Consider the following 17,091-nt stretch of genomic DNA (forward strand, 5'->3'; position numbering starts at 1 on the left):
AATATCATGAATATATTTTGTTTTTCTTATCTTATCTAATGTATAATCATTGATGCAACTTTATTATTATTTTTAAAATATTTTTAACTATATTTTTAAGAATATGTTGGCTAGACTATCTTTAGTCTTGTGCATATTCTTTACCCCAAATGTGCTGCCAAGCAATTATAGGAAATTGTTCTAGACTTCTTTTCTCCTACCCTTCTTAATTTGGGTACTTTGATATTGTAGGTACTTTTAGAAAATTCAAGGAAAAGTTAGAACTTAAAAGTCCTTCATTTCTAATACTAAGGTAAGCCTTGAAGATATTGCTATGCGTATGGGATCTTTGTGAGCTCATCTTGTATGTTCTGCTGTGTTTCTGTTAACTATCCATTTACCTGAATTTAAAATTTGTACATGTAAATGTGCTTAATTCATCAAGCTTTATTTACTAATACTGGTGTAAATGTGTAACTTTTAAATTGATCTGAATATGATTACAACACCTACATTTTTTGACCTTTCTCTAATGCAGTTACCTGGAAATTACATAGAAGATCTTTGTGCAAATATCAAGGTTAGTTATTTTCTGTACTTAGCAATTAACACTTCCAGTCTATCTCTATTTGATTTGTGAAGTTGTATGTCACATTGTCACTTGACACGTAGATGCACTTTATACTGGCTGCTATCATATGATGTAATGAAGTGATTCTTTCTTCATGTTTGGCATACAAACAAATGTTTAGGGGCAAGGAGCATACCAGCCCTCAAACTAGTGGCTTAGACACTAGTCACCAGATTCCTTTTCAGGCCCCTTGGTAAAAAGATATTGAAAATGAGAATCTAGAATGTTAATAGTTATTTTGTCGTACTTACCATAACAACCACTCGATATTTGGCATTCTTAGAGTTTTAGTTTAACATTCTCTATTTACTACATTCTTTATTTTTGTGTGTGTGTGTGCACGCGCGTGTTGAAAACTCAAGGGCAATATAACTTATAACTTATAGCCAATCTGAAATATTGCAAGGAATCAACCTAGTAGCTCCAAGAGTCCAAGCCCAAAATACAATACACTTATGCTCGTAGGAAGGCTGGATTCAATCCAGCCACTTGAGTGTTGAGCTGGAATGAGTTGAAGAGTTTGTTACAAGAAGAGGTAATTTACTTTGTTAGAGGGAATCTTGTAGTTAATTGAGAAGGGAGTATGTGAGTTAGGGATTCAGAAAGTTGAAAACAGAAGTTTTAGGAGAGAATTCCTTCCTCTCGAAAGAAGGAAGTTGTGTTGATTTCCCCTTGAATATCAATAGAAACTATATATGGGTTGGAGTACTATATATGTGGTGGTGGACTGTCATATTTTGTAAACATTTAATTTGATGATTTCATAAGTTTGGTTAATGGTGTTTTGTGGGTTTCGTTTCTTTTTTTTAATAAAAAAAAAATGAAAATGAAAGAATTTTACCTTTGACTTTTGGTTTTACGAAAGCTAAATGGTCATCTTCAATATTTATCACTCAACTTATTATCAATTAGTGTACTTATGGGGTGATTAGATTATGGGTGGTAATATGTTGATCTTACGCCTAACTTCTCAATTAGTTACATAATTATGTAACTTAGGCTATTTATTTGTTTAATTGTAGACGAATTGAAGGTCGTATAGGTGATTACTCGGGGAACTACTAACCTTTATCCACGCGTCCTAGAGATAATTTTCAATGTCCATCATCTTTAAAATCCCGTTAGGAAATTGTTTTGAAATATTGTGTGTCAACTATGTGCTTATGTAATTATATGTGATGAGTGTGATATCGTATGATATTATGGAATCATATTATATATTAGTTTTCTATTTTGTGTACTAGTATATGTACTTTCGAAAAATTTTATTATTTGATATCGTATGAGTTTCTTTCAAAAATAAATAAGATCTTGGGTATGGATGATTGATTATACGTGATTGACGGTCTATATGTCATGTAGGATGACTATGGTCTAATAATACTGAAATTGAAGTATTGTTACTTGAAATTAAATTGATTTGTGCAATACTTGTGTACAGTATAATTGGATGATATAATCTAATAAAATGTACAGTGAAATTTAATTTAAGAAGGGAAATGAAACTCGAAAGGGTGAAGAACAGGTTGCCCACTAGTAGTGATGGTTGCTACTGGTTGGTCTAAATTATTGTATATTGCTGTTAGTCTTCCTCCTAATCACTAGGTATTAGTGAGGGATGTGCACACTAGGGACATTCTGTTTTATTTTATGGCCAATTGGGGTTACGCGCGACCCTTTGTAAAGTAGGTGATGACAGGGACTAGTCCCGGCTTACTGGCGTTCTCTTTCCCTTTCTTTAATAAAGTAATAATATGTTATGTGACTATTTGAACTTGGTTGAGTATTAAAATATTTATGAGACTATATTATGTATAAAATGTTTTGAACTAAAAATATTTATTTTACGGGATGGAGTTGGAATTACTCAGTTTATTTGATTTTTGGGAGTCTTCTCTCTTTTCTTGTTTCTGATTTATTTTGCAGGTTGGTAAAAAGGGTACTCGGTTACGTGTGAGGAGACGTTAGAATAATCACGTAGCTAAGACAATTTATTTTATTCCCGAATTTAATTATTTCCTCTCAATTATTGGTTTCAAATAATTGCAGTTTTGATGTAATGACTATTTTATTTTTGCCACAACTTAGACCACTTAGTTTATTTAAATATTATGTTATTTTTTCTTTGCATTCATTTTCTACGGAAAATAAGTGTAGCAGTAACACTTCCAGAGTTCGATGGTTGGGTTTTTAAAAGTTAAAGCTCTTATTGTTTTAAAGACTCGAATTTTGGGGGTGTTACACCCCCTTTTTCCCCCCTCTAACTGCTTTCAGGAATCCCTAAACCTTGTGTAGGATTGTTGATGCTATTATTAAACCTTCCGTTTAGTTATATGTTATCATCATTTGTCAACTTTCACTATAAGGATGTCTTATTCTTCACTTTCTCATGTAGCCTACGTACAATTTTGTATTGTGTGTTGAGTATACGGGATTCATTAAATTTATAAAATCTCATCCCTGAAACTACTCTCCTCGTGTTTCTGTGTTATCAAAAGCGCCTTATGCATTATACTCTATCACTGTTGGTATTATTTCATGTTTGAATGCATGAAAAGAGCTTCGTATAAGCTAGACTAGCTGGTTTATGGCTATTCACCAATGTAACCATTTCCTGTCTTTTGGTGTAGGTTTTTTTTTTTTTTTTTTTTTTTTTTTTTTTTTTTACTACGTATTTATCTTTTTGGTTGACTAGCTGGCTCAAAGCAGTATGCTATTGTGCTTACCTATAACCTCTTACTTTTCTTTCAGGTGGGAATAGATGTCAAGTTCAACTAGGAGACAGACGTGGTATTGTGAAATATGTCAGCCAAGCAGAAAATCTAGGCCATGGTTTCTGGGTTGGAGTTCAGTATGATGAACCACTTGGGAAGCATGATGGATTGTAAGTAACCAAATCCCTCAGCTATTATTCACGTAGAAACTTTCTAATGTCCTTACAAATCATAACCCTTATAGTAACCAATAACCATGTGTTTCTATTGCAAATTTGAAGCACAATTTGTAGTGATTGTATATTTGTACACTGTACTTATTATTAGTTGTATCTGTGCTTTGGTCTAGTATTATTTCCTTTTGAAAGTGAGGGAGTAGTCTCTCAATTTTGTTAAGTAAACTGAATTAAGTACATCCAAGATCGTAGCCAGTTTGTCTACAGTCTTATAATATGCCATGTTTTCTTTGAGCACTTTCAACTTCCAATTGGAGAGACTGACTTGGGGGATGCTATTCTCAAGAAACATAGAGTACATTGTCTTTTGTTGAGGAATTGACTTTTTGCCCCCATATGTAGCAAAACCATTGAAGGAAAGTGATAGGTTGTGGATGCTTAATTATCAAGAAGAAGAAGAACGACGATATGCATTAGCTTTGGTGGATTCAAACTCCAAAAATTACAAGATTCCTATACGGTCGCGGGGACTCTTGCTGAGACTATTGCTGCTACCTCTCGTTGGGAGAACCGGAGAAGCAAGTAGAAAGTGAAGATGTGGAGTAAATGATAAGAGATTCACCTATGGCTAGACATGGTTCACTATTATCATAACAAGAAATTAGCTATTGTGAGTTATTGTTACTTTATAAATGATCTAAACCCTCTCAAAAATACCATTCCTTGGTCTAAATTGCTTGCAGGCAAGTCAGAAGCTCAAGAAGGCTGAAAAGGGTTTTGGTGAGGGATCCTTAATATCGGATCACTAAGTTGTTGCTGATTAATGATTCATGTTATCAGTAGGATGAAGATGAAGAGGCCTACTTGAAAGCATATGACAGTAGAGATGCAAAAGGTATCTGGAATTGATTTAGATGCATAGATCTTAGCAGAGTAATTATAGGTATCCAGATGTATGAAATTTACCAAGGTATTTGGAATGGAGTACATATGATACGATTTTTCCTTTGCTTGTACGCATATATAGTGTACATTCATGGAAGCAAAGTACGAGCATTGCTCCCAAAGTTTTAATATTAGCATAGATGATTAAGACTCCCTCTGTTCCCAATTGTTTGCCCCAAACTATAAATTCACTTTATTAAGGCTTTGGGCAAAAAATAGTGCACATGGGTTGACACAAATATCAACGAGGAGAGAGATAGAGAGAGTGCAAGTGGGAAAACATGCCAAAAGTAGTAAGGGACAATCTTTTAAGGACACCTTAAAAAGGAAAGTGGAGCAAACAATTAGCGATAAAGGGGTAGTTTGATATTAGTCGTACAATTTAATTTGTTACATGAGAAATTAACTCAACTGCTATTTGTCGCTCCCAATTTACCAGGTAACGCTCCCTTTTTTACTTGAATGGACCACTATGCCCTTTATGCAATTTGTGTTATAAAAAGGACCTTGTTCCCCATTTGGACACCATACATGAAACGGTCCCCTCACTTCACGACATTGTTGTCCCGAGCCTCCCAAAATCGGTCCCCACGGCCTTGCAACCAAATCGGTCCCCACGACCACCTAAATGTTCTATTTTTAAAAATCGTGAAATTTTCCGACGGGTCTTGGGTCATGGACGGCGAGTGGAACATACGTACGCCGGAGAATGCGTCGGATCATTCTGTAAGTTTTTTTTTTTTTTCGCTAATTAGGACATCCGCCTAAAATTTCCGGATGTACCATGGAACATCCGGAAATTTCAAGCGGAAGATGGGATCCGCCTAAAAAATCCGGATGTTCCATGGCACATCCAGAAATTTTAGGCGGATGTACCAAGGGACATCAAAAAATTTTAGGCGGATGTCCCTATTCATATTTTTTTTTAAATGTTAAGTACGTTTATTTAATTTTTGTTATGTTTATTAAGTTTTTTTTTGTTGATGTATTTTTTTCGTGGTCTTGTGATTATTGTTTTGATTTAGTATTTGATAATTAATGTAATTTTGTTGTATTAATATGATTATTAGTAATATGTTTATTTTTTGTTTCATTATTATTATTATTATTTATATTATTATTATTATTATTATTATTCTTGAAAATATTATTATTATTATTATTATTATTATCGTAGTAGTAGTAGTTGTTGTTGTTGATATTGTTATTATTAATTAGTAGAAATATAATTTTAATATTATTATTATTATTATTATTATTATTTATTAATTAATTAATGTTATGGTCTTATAAATTGTTTTGTAGTTGTTATTGTAATTTTTTATTATCATTAATATTGCTATTGTTTTGTATTTGTTGTTATTATTATTATTATTATTATTATTATTATTGTTGTTGTTGTTTTTATTATTATTATTATTATAATTATAATAATAATAATAATTATTATTATTATTATTTTGACATAAAGCATGTTTTGTTTAATTTGTATAGGATATGGAATCTGAGGAAGGCGGTGACGATGTGAATTATAGTGGGAATTTTGTCACCGATACGTTTTTTCCTACATTTGACGATGCAGTTACATGGGCTGATGGTGTTTCCATAAAATTGGGATTTATATTGGTGAAATCGTCTTATAACAAAACCAGAGATGGTCGGCCGTATCGGTATTTGCGATGTGATCGGTCACGAAGGAGTAAGCCGAGAGATTTGGAGAACGCGATACGGAAGGACACCAAAACCAAAGCTAATGGTTGTCCATTCTACATCAAGATATATTATGATGTGAGCACCGAAAGTTGGAAGATCATTGCGAAAAATGATCACACCGGGACACATAACCACCCAATGATTGTGTACCCAGAGGGTCACCGTAAAGTGAGCGGATTGAGTCCGGGTGCAAAACAGGTTGTGCGGGACATGACAAAGTCCAAGGTTGCTCCCCGTAACATCATGTCCACTATTGCCGAGCAATTTCCTGATGATCATCCAAACATCCGACACATTTACAATTGCCGAAATGACTTCAGGATGGAGATGTCCGAAGGAAGAGGAGTTGTTCAGCAATTTCTTCATCTGGCGAGAGAGAGTAAATACATTTACTGGGTTACGAACGATGATCACAACGTTTTGCAACATGCATTTATGGTGCACCCAATCATGGTCAACATACTCCGCACATACCCACATGTCATAGGTATGGATTCTACGTACAAGACCAATCGATATAACATGCCTTTCTTTGAGGTTGTAGGCGTGACACCGACAAACCAGAATTTTCTAGTTGGATATGTTTTCATGCGCGACGAGTGCACGGCTAGCTATCGGTGGGTGTTGCAGAGATTAAGGGAGTTGATTGGGTTTGATATAGAGCCATCTGTATTTATTTCAGACCGTGATCTTGGGCTTTGTGCGGCTTTGAGAGAAGTCTTTCTAGGGATGTCACATTTACTCTGTCTATGGCACATCAACAGAGATGTGGAGGCTAAGGTTATACATTTAATAATAAGCATAAATACTAACAGAACATCTAATCAACATAATTAAAACCACTAACAGAACATCTAATCAACATAATCTAAAGTCCCATTTTTGACCTCCAATCAAATACAAGCTGCTCAGTCATTGTTCGAGTCTCACTCGACATTTCAGGATACTCAGCTAGTGCTCTTTGGTGAATCTCCATGGACCGACCCATCCACTGCAAATCAAACAATAACATATTATAAACACAAAAATTCATAGAAGTCATTGTTAATATAATAATAAGCATAAATACTTACATAATCAGTGTTAGTCCGCTCAGGCAGGTTGCTTGTAAATTCTGCACCTGGAGATACCCGCGGGTGAGAAAACATGTACATCCACTGCATGTAACCAGGCGCAACCGAAGGAGCTGCAGCACTAAGCCTGGGTAGGGCACCTAAAACAACACTCTGAGATACCCCAGGGACAAACCTGTTCCACATCACAGCTGTCATCTCAGTCGGGAAGTCTACCCGATACATCTTCAAGTTAGTCAGCCTCTTGGCCTTCTCTAGCCTGATGATCTCGCGGGGAATGCCTTGCACGAAACCAAGCTGGCGCACCACTCTATCAGGCATGTACGGCTCAATAATGTTACGGTACTGGATGCAGCCAATGAATAAAGTGGGGGGCACTCGTAATGCAAGATCAGCTTCGTACGGTAGCCAGTTCACCTCACGGTCAGTAAGCGCATCAATCCTAGTACGAAAAGCTAACAGGCGCTCCAGGTTCTTACTAGGACATCCCGCTCCAACATCCCAAGCAGACGCACGAGGCATTTGAAGGTCCCGGGTCAAGGTACCCTGCTGTGGCCGAAAGCACGGAAAGTACTCGTAAATCCACGCTTGCAGAAGCGTGAGACAACCAACAATCGAATCAGCACCTTTCCGTGATGCCGTGCCCAGTTGCCGATACAAGTAGGCCAGTGCAGCTGTTCCCCAAGCATACTCGTTAATAGGGACATCCGTGTGACATAGCTCGTGGAGGAAGAAAGGATGCGTACGGTTACCACTCTTGTCTACAAACAGTGTACCTCCAAGCACTAACCACAAGTATGCATCAAGCTGCTCACTAAAATCCCAGTCGACCGCCAATGTCGACTCAAAAATCTTATCAGTCAACACCCCACTACCCTGCCAAATGGTCTTTGTGCCGCAAACCTCAGACAGATCATCTGGAGTCATATCCATGGTGACCGAGCACGCGTCCCGTAACACGTCCGTTCTAGGAGTAGTGGTCACCATATTGCCTGCAACCCGTAACCCAAGTATGTTGTACACGTTGTGCAGCAAGATCGTAATCTCCCCAAATGGCATGTGAAAGGTGTTCGTATCTGGCTGCCACCTCTCAACAAAAGCAGAAATCAACGGCCAATCAAGTCTCTTAAACATCAGGCAGGGCAAGTGAGACAACCAACTAGCATCAATCGCTGCAAGGTCCTCCACAGATTGGCGACCTCGCCAAGTGAACAAGTCAGAACATAACTTTGTCCTACTCAAACAGCGCAAAACACTACGCATCTGCTCCATCCAGATATACCGTGCCACGTGACCGCCAAAACTAGGGATAACTGACCCATCCTCAGGCCCACCCGACATCGGTTCCTGCACTAACCATGCCTCTGCAGAGCTGGAAGTAGGTTGACTCGATCCACTACCAACAAATCTCCCAGACTGACCCCTGTATACCATATGGAAATCCTGAGGGTCCTGTTCTTCATCCCGGTCACCAGCATGACTAGTCGAACATTCTTCTTCCTCGTCAGATATGGGTGCTCCACTTGTAGAGTACAAGAGCCGACTACTACCAGACTGTTGGTCTCTCGACCAACCACTAGTAAACCTGTATTGCTGCTGCTCGGGCTAAAGCGGTGAAGATCGAGATGTCTGTCTCCTAACAGACGCATTCAGACGTCGTGATATTGCATGTCGAGCACCAGAACCCTCGATCTACATAAAATAAAAAAATAATCCGATTTTAGTAATAATAATAACAATAACAATAATAATAATAATACTATTATAACAACAACAACAATAACCATAATAACAATAATAACAACAACAACAACAACAAAAAATACAAATTAACAACAACAAATAAACTTAACAACAACAATAACTAACTAACAACAACAACAACAACAAATTAACAACAACAACAATAACCATAATAACAATAATAATAACACTAATATCAACAACTATAATACTAATCATAATTAAAAATATTAATAATAGTACTACTAATAACAATAATAATAATATTATTATAACAACAACAACAACAACAACAAAAAATAAATTAAACAACAACAATAACCATAAAAACCCTAATATCAAATTAGTTTAATAATAATACTAATCATATTTTTAAAAATAATAACACTAATAATAATAATAACAATAATAATAATAATAATAATAATAATAATAATATCAACAATAATAACAATAATAATAATAATAATAATACTAACCATAACACTTCAAAATAACAACAAAAATAACAAAATCCAAAAAAAAAAACAAATTAACAACAACAACAATAACCTTAACATTAATAATAAAAACCTAATTTCAACAAAATAATAAAAATTATCATATTTTTAAAAATAATTACATTACAAAATATACTAACCATAATAATAACAACAACAATAATAATAATATCAACAATAATAATAACAATAATCACCATAAAACTTCTAAGTAACAAAAAAAAACAAAATCCGAAAAAAAAAATTTAAATTAACAATTTTATTAACGGGCAAAAAAAAAAAAAAAAAAAAAAAGGAACTTCCGCCCAAAAATTCCGGATGTTCCATGGAGGATCCGGAATTTCCAGGCGGATCCTCCATGGAACTTCCGGAATTTTTGGGCGGATGTTCCTGGGATCCGGAATTAAAAAAAAAAATAAATTTACCTCTTCGCCACCATCGCAGCCGCCGCCGCCAGCGCCGCCGAAGCTCCTCCCTCCGAATCTCAGCCTAATCCGCCTCGAATCACCCATTTTTTTTTGTGTTTATGATGATTTTTGTTTTTTTAAAAAATGAAGAAAAATTTTTGAATTTTTTTTTTTTTAAATAGAGTGTTTTAGAGAGTTAGAGAGTAAGAGAGTTGGAGAGTAAGAGAGTTAGAGAGAGAAGTAAGAAAGTGAGAAATGTTGGTCGGGAAGGAAAAAACCGTATTTATGTATTAGGGGTAAAATTGGAATTTCAAGACAAAAAGGGAGCGTTACCCGGTAAAATGAGAGCGACAAATAACAACACCCGAAATTAAAGCTGATAATCTATTCCAAATTTCCAACACATACCCAGCAGGCAGCAAATGTGCTTGAGAATTCAAATGAGTTTGGACTTAACATTAGAGTTGAATGTTGGGCCTTGGGCTCTGAGCCCATAATAAAAAAAGGAATGGACGTTTTGTGAATCGAGAACAGAAACAAAGCAATCCAAACCGTCGATTAATAATAACCATCCAACGGCAACAAACGATGCCAAGTGAGCGATCCATTAATTGTACGTGCAAGGCGGGACGTAGATTCAATTGAGCGCCAACTGAAAATAATAAAATCGAAAATTAAAATTGAAAACAGAATTTAGAAATCTTCCCTCCACTTGAATAGAATTCCATTATAAACCAAGTCTTCATTTTCTCAGATCTCACCATCTTTCATATCTCTGTTTCTCTCTCTAGAAAGAAGAAGAAGTTAGTTTGAGCAGCAAAAATGGCAGGTGGATCGACAAGCAGCAACCCGCCCAAGCAGAGGAAGAGAGTTGAAGCTGAGTCTCCTGATGCCGAGTCTTCGCCTTCTGCTACTCTTTCTCTTAAGCGTGCTAAGGATGGCAGCGCTTTCTCTCGCTGGTATTTTTCTCCCTGTGTCTAAACCTAGCTTTTACTTTTTTTTTTTTTTTTTTGATTTTCTGCTATTTGTCTTGTTTAACCCTAATTTTTCAGGTTTTAGGGTTTTGTATTGAGTGTATTTCGCTGTTAGATGTTGTGGACTTTTAATTTCTCACGTTTTATTATGATTTGTATGGTGCCTGCTTAAACCTGTTGGATTTTTATCTCGTTTTAAGAATGGTGAATTTGTTGTTCCTTCTAAGTTGAATGAGCGACTGTTGAATGTTTAGTGGTATTTTAGGTGTTTATTTAGCTAGGATTGATAATATTTAGTGGTAAATGTTGATAAGATGATGATTATAATCGGCAATGATGAATAGAATTTTTGTGTGAATTAGAATGTATTATGCGTCTTTCTGAATTTAAGTCTCGCCTGCTACAGTTTTATTGATTTTGTTCCTGCTTTGAATGCACTAAAATCTGTCGTTTTATCTGAAATGGAAGAGTAATTGATGAATTTTATTGGTAATATAGTGCATATATAGCTAGTTGAATTGAATTGAATACTGTTGTAGCGGTAATTTCCAGTATTGATGAGATAAATATCTGATTTGAGACTATTTTGTAACATCTGACAGTGAGGAATGCAACAGCAGTGTGCCAGTAGCTCTTATTGATATGCATAACTGCAGCATTGAGGCTAAAATCAAGATGAGCCTTGGTAAGGCGGTTTATGAGTTGCGATTGATCTAATTTCATTTGTTTTAGTTTATTTTATATTTATGATGTCAGTTGATCAACTTAATATGCTCATTTCGTTGTGTGTTTGCTTGTTAGATGCGACTGTTGTTGAAAAGCCGGCTGAGGTTAAGAAGAAGCCAGTTGAGAGGTTTGATATTGTGTTTGATCATTCTATAGCTATCTGACACTTCTTAATGTGTTGTTTATAAACTGTCTCTCTGAACATTATTGCAGGAAGAAGCCATCATCGTCTGCAGCAGGTTCTGAGTCTAAGTCAAAGAAGAGAAAGCTTAGCAAAGTGAAGGATCCTAACATGCCAAAGCGCCCCATGAGTGGCTACTTTGTTTTCATGTATGCTCCTTGTTTCCGTACTTCGCAGAATGTTTATAATCCTTCTAAGCTTGTCAAGTTGGGCTGAAGTTCTTCTATATTTAATCTTTGATAGGGAGGAATTCCGAAAGGTGTACAAGGAGGAGCATCCCGAGTCCAAGGGTGTGAAGGAGGTAAACCATATTCCATTCTCTTATAATTATTATTTTTTATTTACAGAAATGTTTGTTGCTTTTGCTGTTTCTTAATAGTTTATCTAATTTGTGTTGTGCAGGTTGCCAAGGAAGCTGGCGCAAAATGGAAGTCCATGACTGATGAGGTTAGTTTTGGTGAAGTAATTTGAAGTTTGAGTGAAAGCTCAATTGTTTTTCCCTGCATTGTTGAGGGTACTAAATTTGTGTGCTGTTTGGTGGTCATGCAGGAGAAGAAGCCATATCTGGATAAAGCTGCTGAGCTCAAAGTGGAGTATGAGAAAGCCATGGAGGCTTACAATGCCGATAACAATGCAGAGGTATCATTGTTACTGCAGTATTGGCCATACTGAGTTTGTCTCCATTTTAACTCTTCTTTTTGCTTCTTATGTTCAGGAACCTGAGGATCTTCAAGCTGAAGAACTCTGTGATGAAGATGCATAAGTGTTTTGACATGATGTTTAGAGGCTTCCAGAAGTAGGTCTTTTTTTGGGATGGTGATTGTTATGGGTAGCTTGTAAATTTGGGTGTTGTTTATGGCTAGGAAAGTATACAAGTAGTTTATGAATCTTTTTTAAAACAGTGATGTTTCCTCTTATTGATGTTATGCTGAACGATGATCATCAATGAAATGTTCATGCTTTTTCAGTCCATAATTTGTCTCCAATATATATAATCTCCTTTTCTGCGCTTAATCCAGATTTAGTATCATTAGTTAACTGTTGGTATGCATTTTTTGCACAATTAAATAGACTATACTTTAAAGAGCTACTTCGTATTTAGTTTTACAACAAAGTAAAAGTACAATGTAGGATGCTTGTGGCAAGCATCAGAGAAAGCTTGTACCTAATTCCTTCTCTGCTATATGAAAAGCATCATATGGGCAGCAAGTGAAGATGAAAATGTTATAGATGGCAGGTTACTTTTCGTTACAAAGTAAGTTACTGGCCTATTTGAGGTGGTCTCTTCCCTTGCAAGGAAGCAAGGGTTTGCCGCACAAGCATTGGTTATGGGCATAAGCTGCTGCAGGAAAGATGTTCAAAGGTCTGCCCTGTGGTATCTTTCCACACAACCTGTTTGCTTGAAAACTTGCATGCCTCAGGTTTTTGATTCCAAGCAAGCTGTTTGGAATACTTCCTGTGAGGCGGTTAACAGATAAGTCCAGCCATTGCAGCTTCACCAGCAAACCCAAACTTGATGGAATGATTCCAGAAATTTGATTTCGACCTATATCAAACCTCTGTAATTCGATCAAATTTGAGATTGAGCTTGGTATATGTCCAGCAATCTTGTTACTCCCAATGTTGAGTACTTTCAAGGCCAATCCTTTCCTAAATTTGGGAATACTGCCTGAGATTCTGTTCCTTGAGACATCAATGACTTCAAGGAAGCTGGTTGTGTGGGTATTGAGGATTGCTGTGAGAGGACCAAATAATTGGTTTGAACTGAGATCAATAGAAGATATCCCTTTTGGCAATAAAATGTGAGAAACATCCAACTTGAGTTGGTTGTTAGATAGCTTGAGAAACTGCAAGCTAGACATTCTTGATAAAAAAGTAGAGATCCCATATACGAAATGGTTATTGGAGAAATCTACGGAGGTTAAAGAGGTAGGTTTTGTGAAGGTTGGGAGAGTCCCTCTGAGGCCACAGCCAGCTAAATGGACTGCAGTAAGCTCTTTGCTCCTGATCCAATTAGGAACTGTCCCTAAGCTAAAACGGTTGTAGGACAGGTCAATTGACAGCAAAGAAGGCAAGCCTTTGGCGAGAGTACTTGGCAAAGGATTTGAGAGTGCATTTCGTGATAAATTCAGGTTCCATAAGTTCTCTAATTTGGCAAGGGATGCAGGAATTTGACCTGTAAGATGATTATTACTAAGGGAAAGACTGGTGAGAGATTTAAGGCCACTAATTTGGTCAGGGATCCTTCCAGTGAGCTGGTTGTTGCTCAGGGAAACATCTGAAAGCGCAGTAAGACTGCAAAGTGATATGGGTATTGGACCAGAGAGCTGGTTATTAGAAAGATCGACAAAAGTCAGATTGTGAAACTGCCCAATAAAACCAGGGATTACCCCAGATAGTAAATTGTGACTAAAATCAAGAAACTGCATGCTCTGAAAGTTTTTAAAGGAAGGTGGGATAGGACCTGCAAGATAATTTTTTGCTAAATTGAGCTGGAGGAGGCCCTTAAGGTTTCCTAAGCTAGGAGGGATTCGACCCCTCAGACGATTGCCATCTAACAAGAGGGTCTTAAGAGTAGAAAGACGACTGATGGCTGAAGGGATAGGTCCTACGAGTGAGTTTCCCTCCAGGACAAGCTGGGATAAGTGTCTTAAACTGGAGAGAGTATTCGGAATGTTTCCTCTGATGCGGTTCATCCCACTGATCACCAGCACCTCAAGAAATTGCAAGTTCCCTAAAGCAGGTGACAGGGTGCCCTCCATGTAAATATTATCAGCAGCACCACCGCCAGAAGGTTTCTGCAGCACCAAGGAAGTGACTCTTCCAGTAGCCGGGTTACAGCCAACACCTTCCCAGCTTCCTCCACAGCAATCTGCGCCCACCCACGACTCGAGTATGCCAGTTGTGTCCCTCATTATCTTGGCTTTAAAGCTAAGAAGTGCAGCTCTATCAGCTGCATTACAGCCTGGGCCAGTTGCCTGAGTCCTTTGGGATTTCGACAACTGAGCAGAGAATGAAATAATCAGATGGAGCATTAGAACCCATCTCAGATTCTGCATATTGCCAAGCGGGTTTTAATTCGATTTTGTAAAAAATAAACAAGGAAGGCAAAGAGAGAATCGAAAGATGAGAATTACAAGTCCATTTGGTGGGAGTGTTTATATAAGTGATGTAAAAAGCTAGCCAATAATCCATCATTTTGAAGAGTTGAAACAAATATTGAGATGAAAAGCGGGGTGATTAAATTTTGTTCACATGAATAATCAATCATTTGTCCAATTGTCCTGACCGTTTGATGAAAAACAAAAATTCACGAGGAATGTAATTTCAACTGAAACGTTGGAGCGCACTACATTTTAAAAAAATGTTCAAATTTTGGGGGTTTAATTTTGGAGCTATCATTTTCATATGTAATGTGAGAGAGTTTAGCTAGATCAGACGTGCCTTCGTATTTCCGCCCATCGTGGTTGATTGACAGTTTGCCACTGTTTACCCTTTTCAATTTCAAAGATCGACCACTTTTTCAATACTCTTACTAGGACTTTATGAATGCAATTTATTACTATTAGCTTGTATGTTTGTCTAGGAAAATTTTGTTAATTTGTAACAAGCTACATCGTCCTTCAAAATTGTGACATGATTACTTATAAGCTATAAAAATAATCGAGATTAATTCGTGTTGTTTTTATATTTGAAGGTGCAAGTGTAATTGACATTTCCATACATATAAGTAGACATGCAACAATTAATTTATGATTGGTTGAAAATCAAAGCTTTGTATGCTCACTTCACCTAATTTTTATTGAGAGAGCTATTATTCTATCATTCAAAAAAGATGTAACAAGAAAATGTAATGTGTTAATTGAGATTTGTAGCTATTTGATACTTAATTATCTTTTCACTCCCTTTGTTTTTGAATAATTGAAACAATTTAACTTTTGCACTTTTTATTTATTAATCTTAACCGTATATTTATACTAATATAAAAAACTCAAATATTATCGTGTAAATTGTTATCAATTAATATTAACATTTACTTTTGTTTTCATTATATCACATTTTTGTAGGTTTTATTGTTTTAGTAATGTATTTTTTCATATATTGACATCTAAACTGATCAAACTGTGTCAACTATTCATAATTAAAGGAGAAATTTATTTTATAGGTAAAATGAAATGGTGATCTAATGTTTATTATAGTAGATGAAATATATTTTATTCCAGTTTTGCCTTTACCCAAAGTAAATATTGAATCAATCAAATCAAACATGCTATATACTCCCTCCGTTTTTAAATACTTGCTCCACTTTTCTTTTTCGGCCGTTTTTAAATACATGCTCCATATCCTTATTTGGAAAGCTTTTACAATATTTAATTAATTTCTCTTACCTAGTGGACCCAACATAAATCATATTTTATTAATTTTACATTCTCTCCTCTAATTTTCTCCACTACTTTTGCTTTATACAATTTTTTATTCTTTCACCCACCCCACTACATTCATATTTTATTATTTTATCCAATTTCTCCTAAAACTCCGCGCATAGAGCAATGAAGCTAGTATTTAAAAACGGAGGGATTACATGCTTAGGGGTGTTCGCGGTGCGGTTTGGATCATAAACCGCACCAAACCGCAAAAGTGCGGTTTGTATTTTTTTCAAACCGCACTTTTAATAAAACTGCACCAAACCGCGCCGTAAGATGCGGTTTGGTGCGGTGCGGTTTGCTATTTAAACGTATTTTATTAAAATTGTAATTATTCTTTTTAAGACAAAAATTTTATTTTATATTATAATTATTAATTGATAATTTAAATATTAAACTCTTTTTATTAACCTTTAATTAACTAATAGTAAAAAATTAGCTCATATATTTTAGTTCTTTTATATAATTTTAATGAAAATATTGTATAAAAATCGCAAACCGCACTTAAAATATAGTATAAAAATTGCAAACCGCATTAAAGTGCGGTTTGGTCTCAATAATTTTGCATACCCACCAAACCGCAAACCGCGATTTGGTCATTTTAAAAAACCGCACCGCAATTTTCAAACCGCAAACCGCACTCTGTACAGCCCTATACATGCTTATCAGTTTTATTTACACAGTAATTTTCAGCTAGTTATTTGAACTTATTTTTCAGACTTTAAATTCAACATATTGTTTTTTCTTTATCCAATTACTCTTATTCAACAGCATTCTGATGCTCTTTCTATTAAGGTCATGTTTGACAAAATGAACAATGAGGATCGTGTTCACCATGAGCTTGCTGCGGTGATTAATGATGTTGCAGCTGCCATTGGCAGGCTGGATGATGTGATTATCACCCA

General features: G+C 36.0%; 4 protein-coding genes across 4 annotated transcripts; 2 read left to right on the plus strand and 2 right to left on the minus strand.

Annotated features, from left to right (window-relative positions):
• Positions 1–5,942: 5,942 nt before the first annotated feature.
• Positions 5,943–6,995, plus strand: LOC110701866 (protein FAR1-RELATED SEQUENCE 5-like). The gene has a single exon (XM_021879474.1). It carries the CDS (start codon positions 5,943–5,945, stop codon positions 6,993–6,995), a length of 1,053 nt encoding a protein of 350 aa, XP_021735166.1.
• Positions 6,996–7,026: 31 nt separating this feature from the next.
• LOC110701867 (protein MAINTENANCE OF MERISTEMS-like) lies at positions 7,027–9,986 on the minus strand. Its single transcript, XM_021879476.1, has 3 exons — positions 9,900–9,986; positions 7,232–8,836; positions 7,027–7,149 (listed from the first exon to the last, which is right to left on the minus strand). Exons 1-3 carry the CDS (start codon positions 9,984–9,986, stop codon positions 7,027–7,029), a joined length of 1,815 nt encoding a protein of 604 aa, XP_021735168.1.
• A 601-nt stretch (positions 9,987–10,587) lies between these two features.
• Positions 10,588–12,734, plus strand: LOC110702136 (high mobility group B protein 7-like). Its single transcript, XM_021879803.1, has 8 exons — positions 10,588–10,840; positions 11,458–11,540; positions 11,657–11,708; positions 11,795–11,911; positions 12,006–12,063; positions 12,165–12,209; positions 12,312–12,401; positions 12,478–12,734. Exons 1-8 carry the CDS (start codon positions 10,704–10,706, stop codon positions 12,523–12,525), a joined length of 630 nt encoding a protein of 209 aa, XP_021735495.1. The 5' UTR covers positions 10,588–10,703; the 3' UTR covers positions 12,526–12,734.
• A 41-nt stretch (positions 12,735–12,775) lies between these two features.
• On the minus strand, positions 12,776–14,926 carry LOC110702134 (LRR receptor-like serine/threonine-protein kinase GSO1). Its single transcript, XM_021879801.1, has one exon. The coding sequence runs from the start codon at positions 14,819–14,821 to the stop codon at positions 13,031–13,033; it is 1,791 nt and encodes a 596-aa protein (XP_021735493.1). The 5' UTR covers positions 14,822–14,926; the 3' UTR covers positions 12,776–13,030.
• Positions 14,927–17,091: the final 2,165 nt, after the last annotated feature.

The sequence above is a fragment of the Chenopodium quinoa genome, unplaced genomic scaffold, assembly GCF_001683475.1.
Source record: "Chenopodium quinoa cultivar QQ74 unplaced genomic scaffold, ASM168347v1, whole genome shotgun sequence".
In the NCBI taxonomy this organism is placed as follows: domain Eukaryota; kingdom Viridiplantae; phylum Streptophyta; class Magnoliopsida; order Caryophyllales; family Amaranthaceae; genus Chenopodium; species Chenopodium quinoa.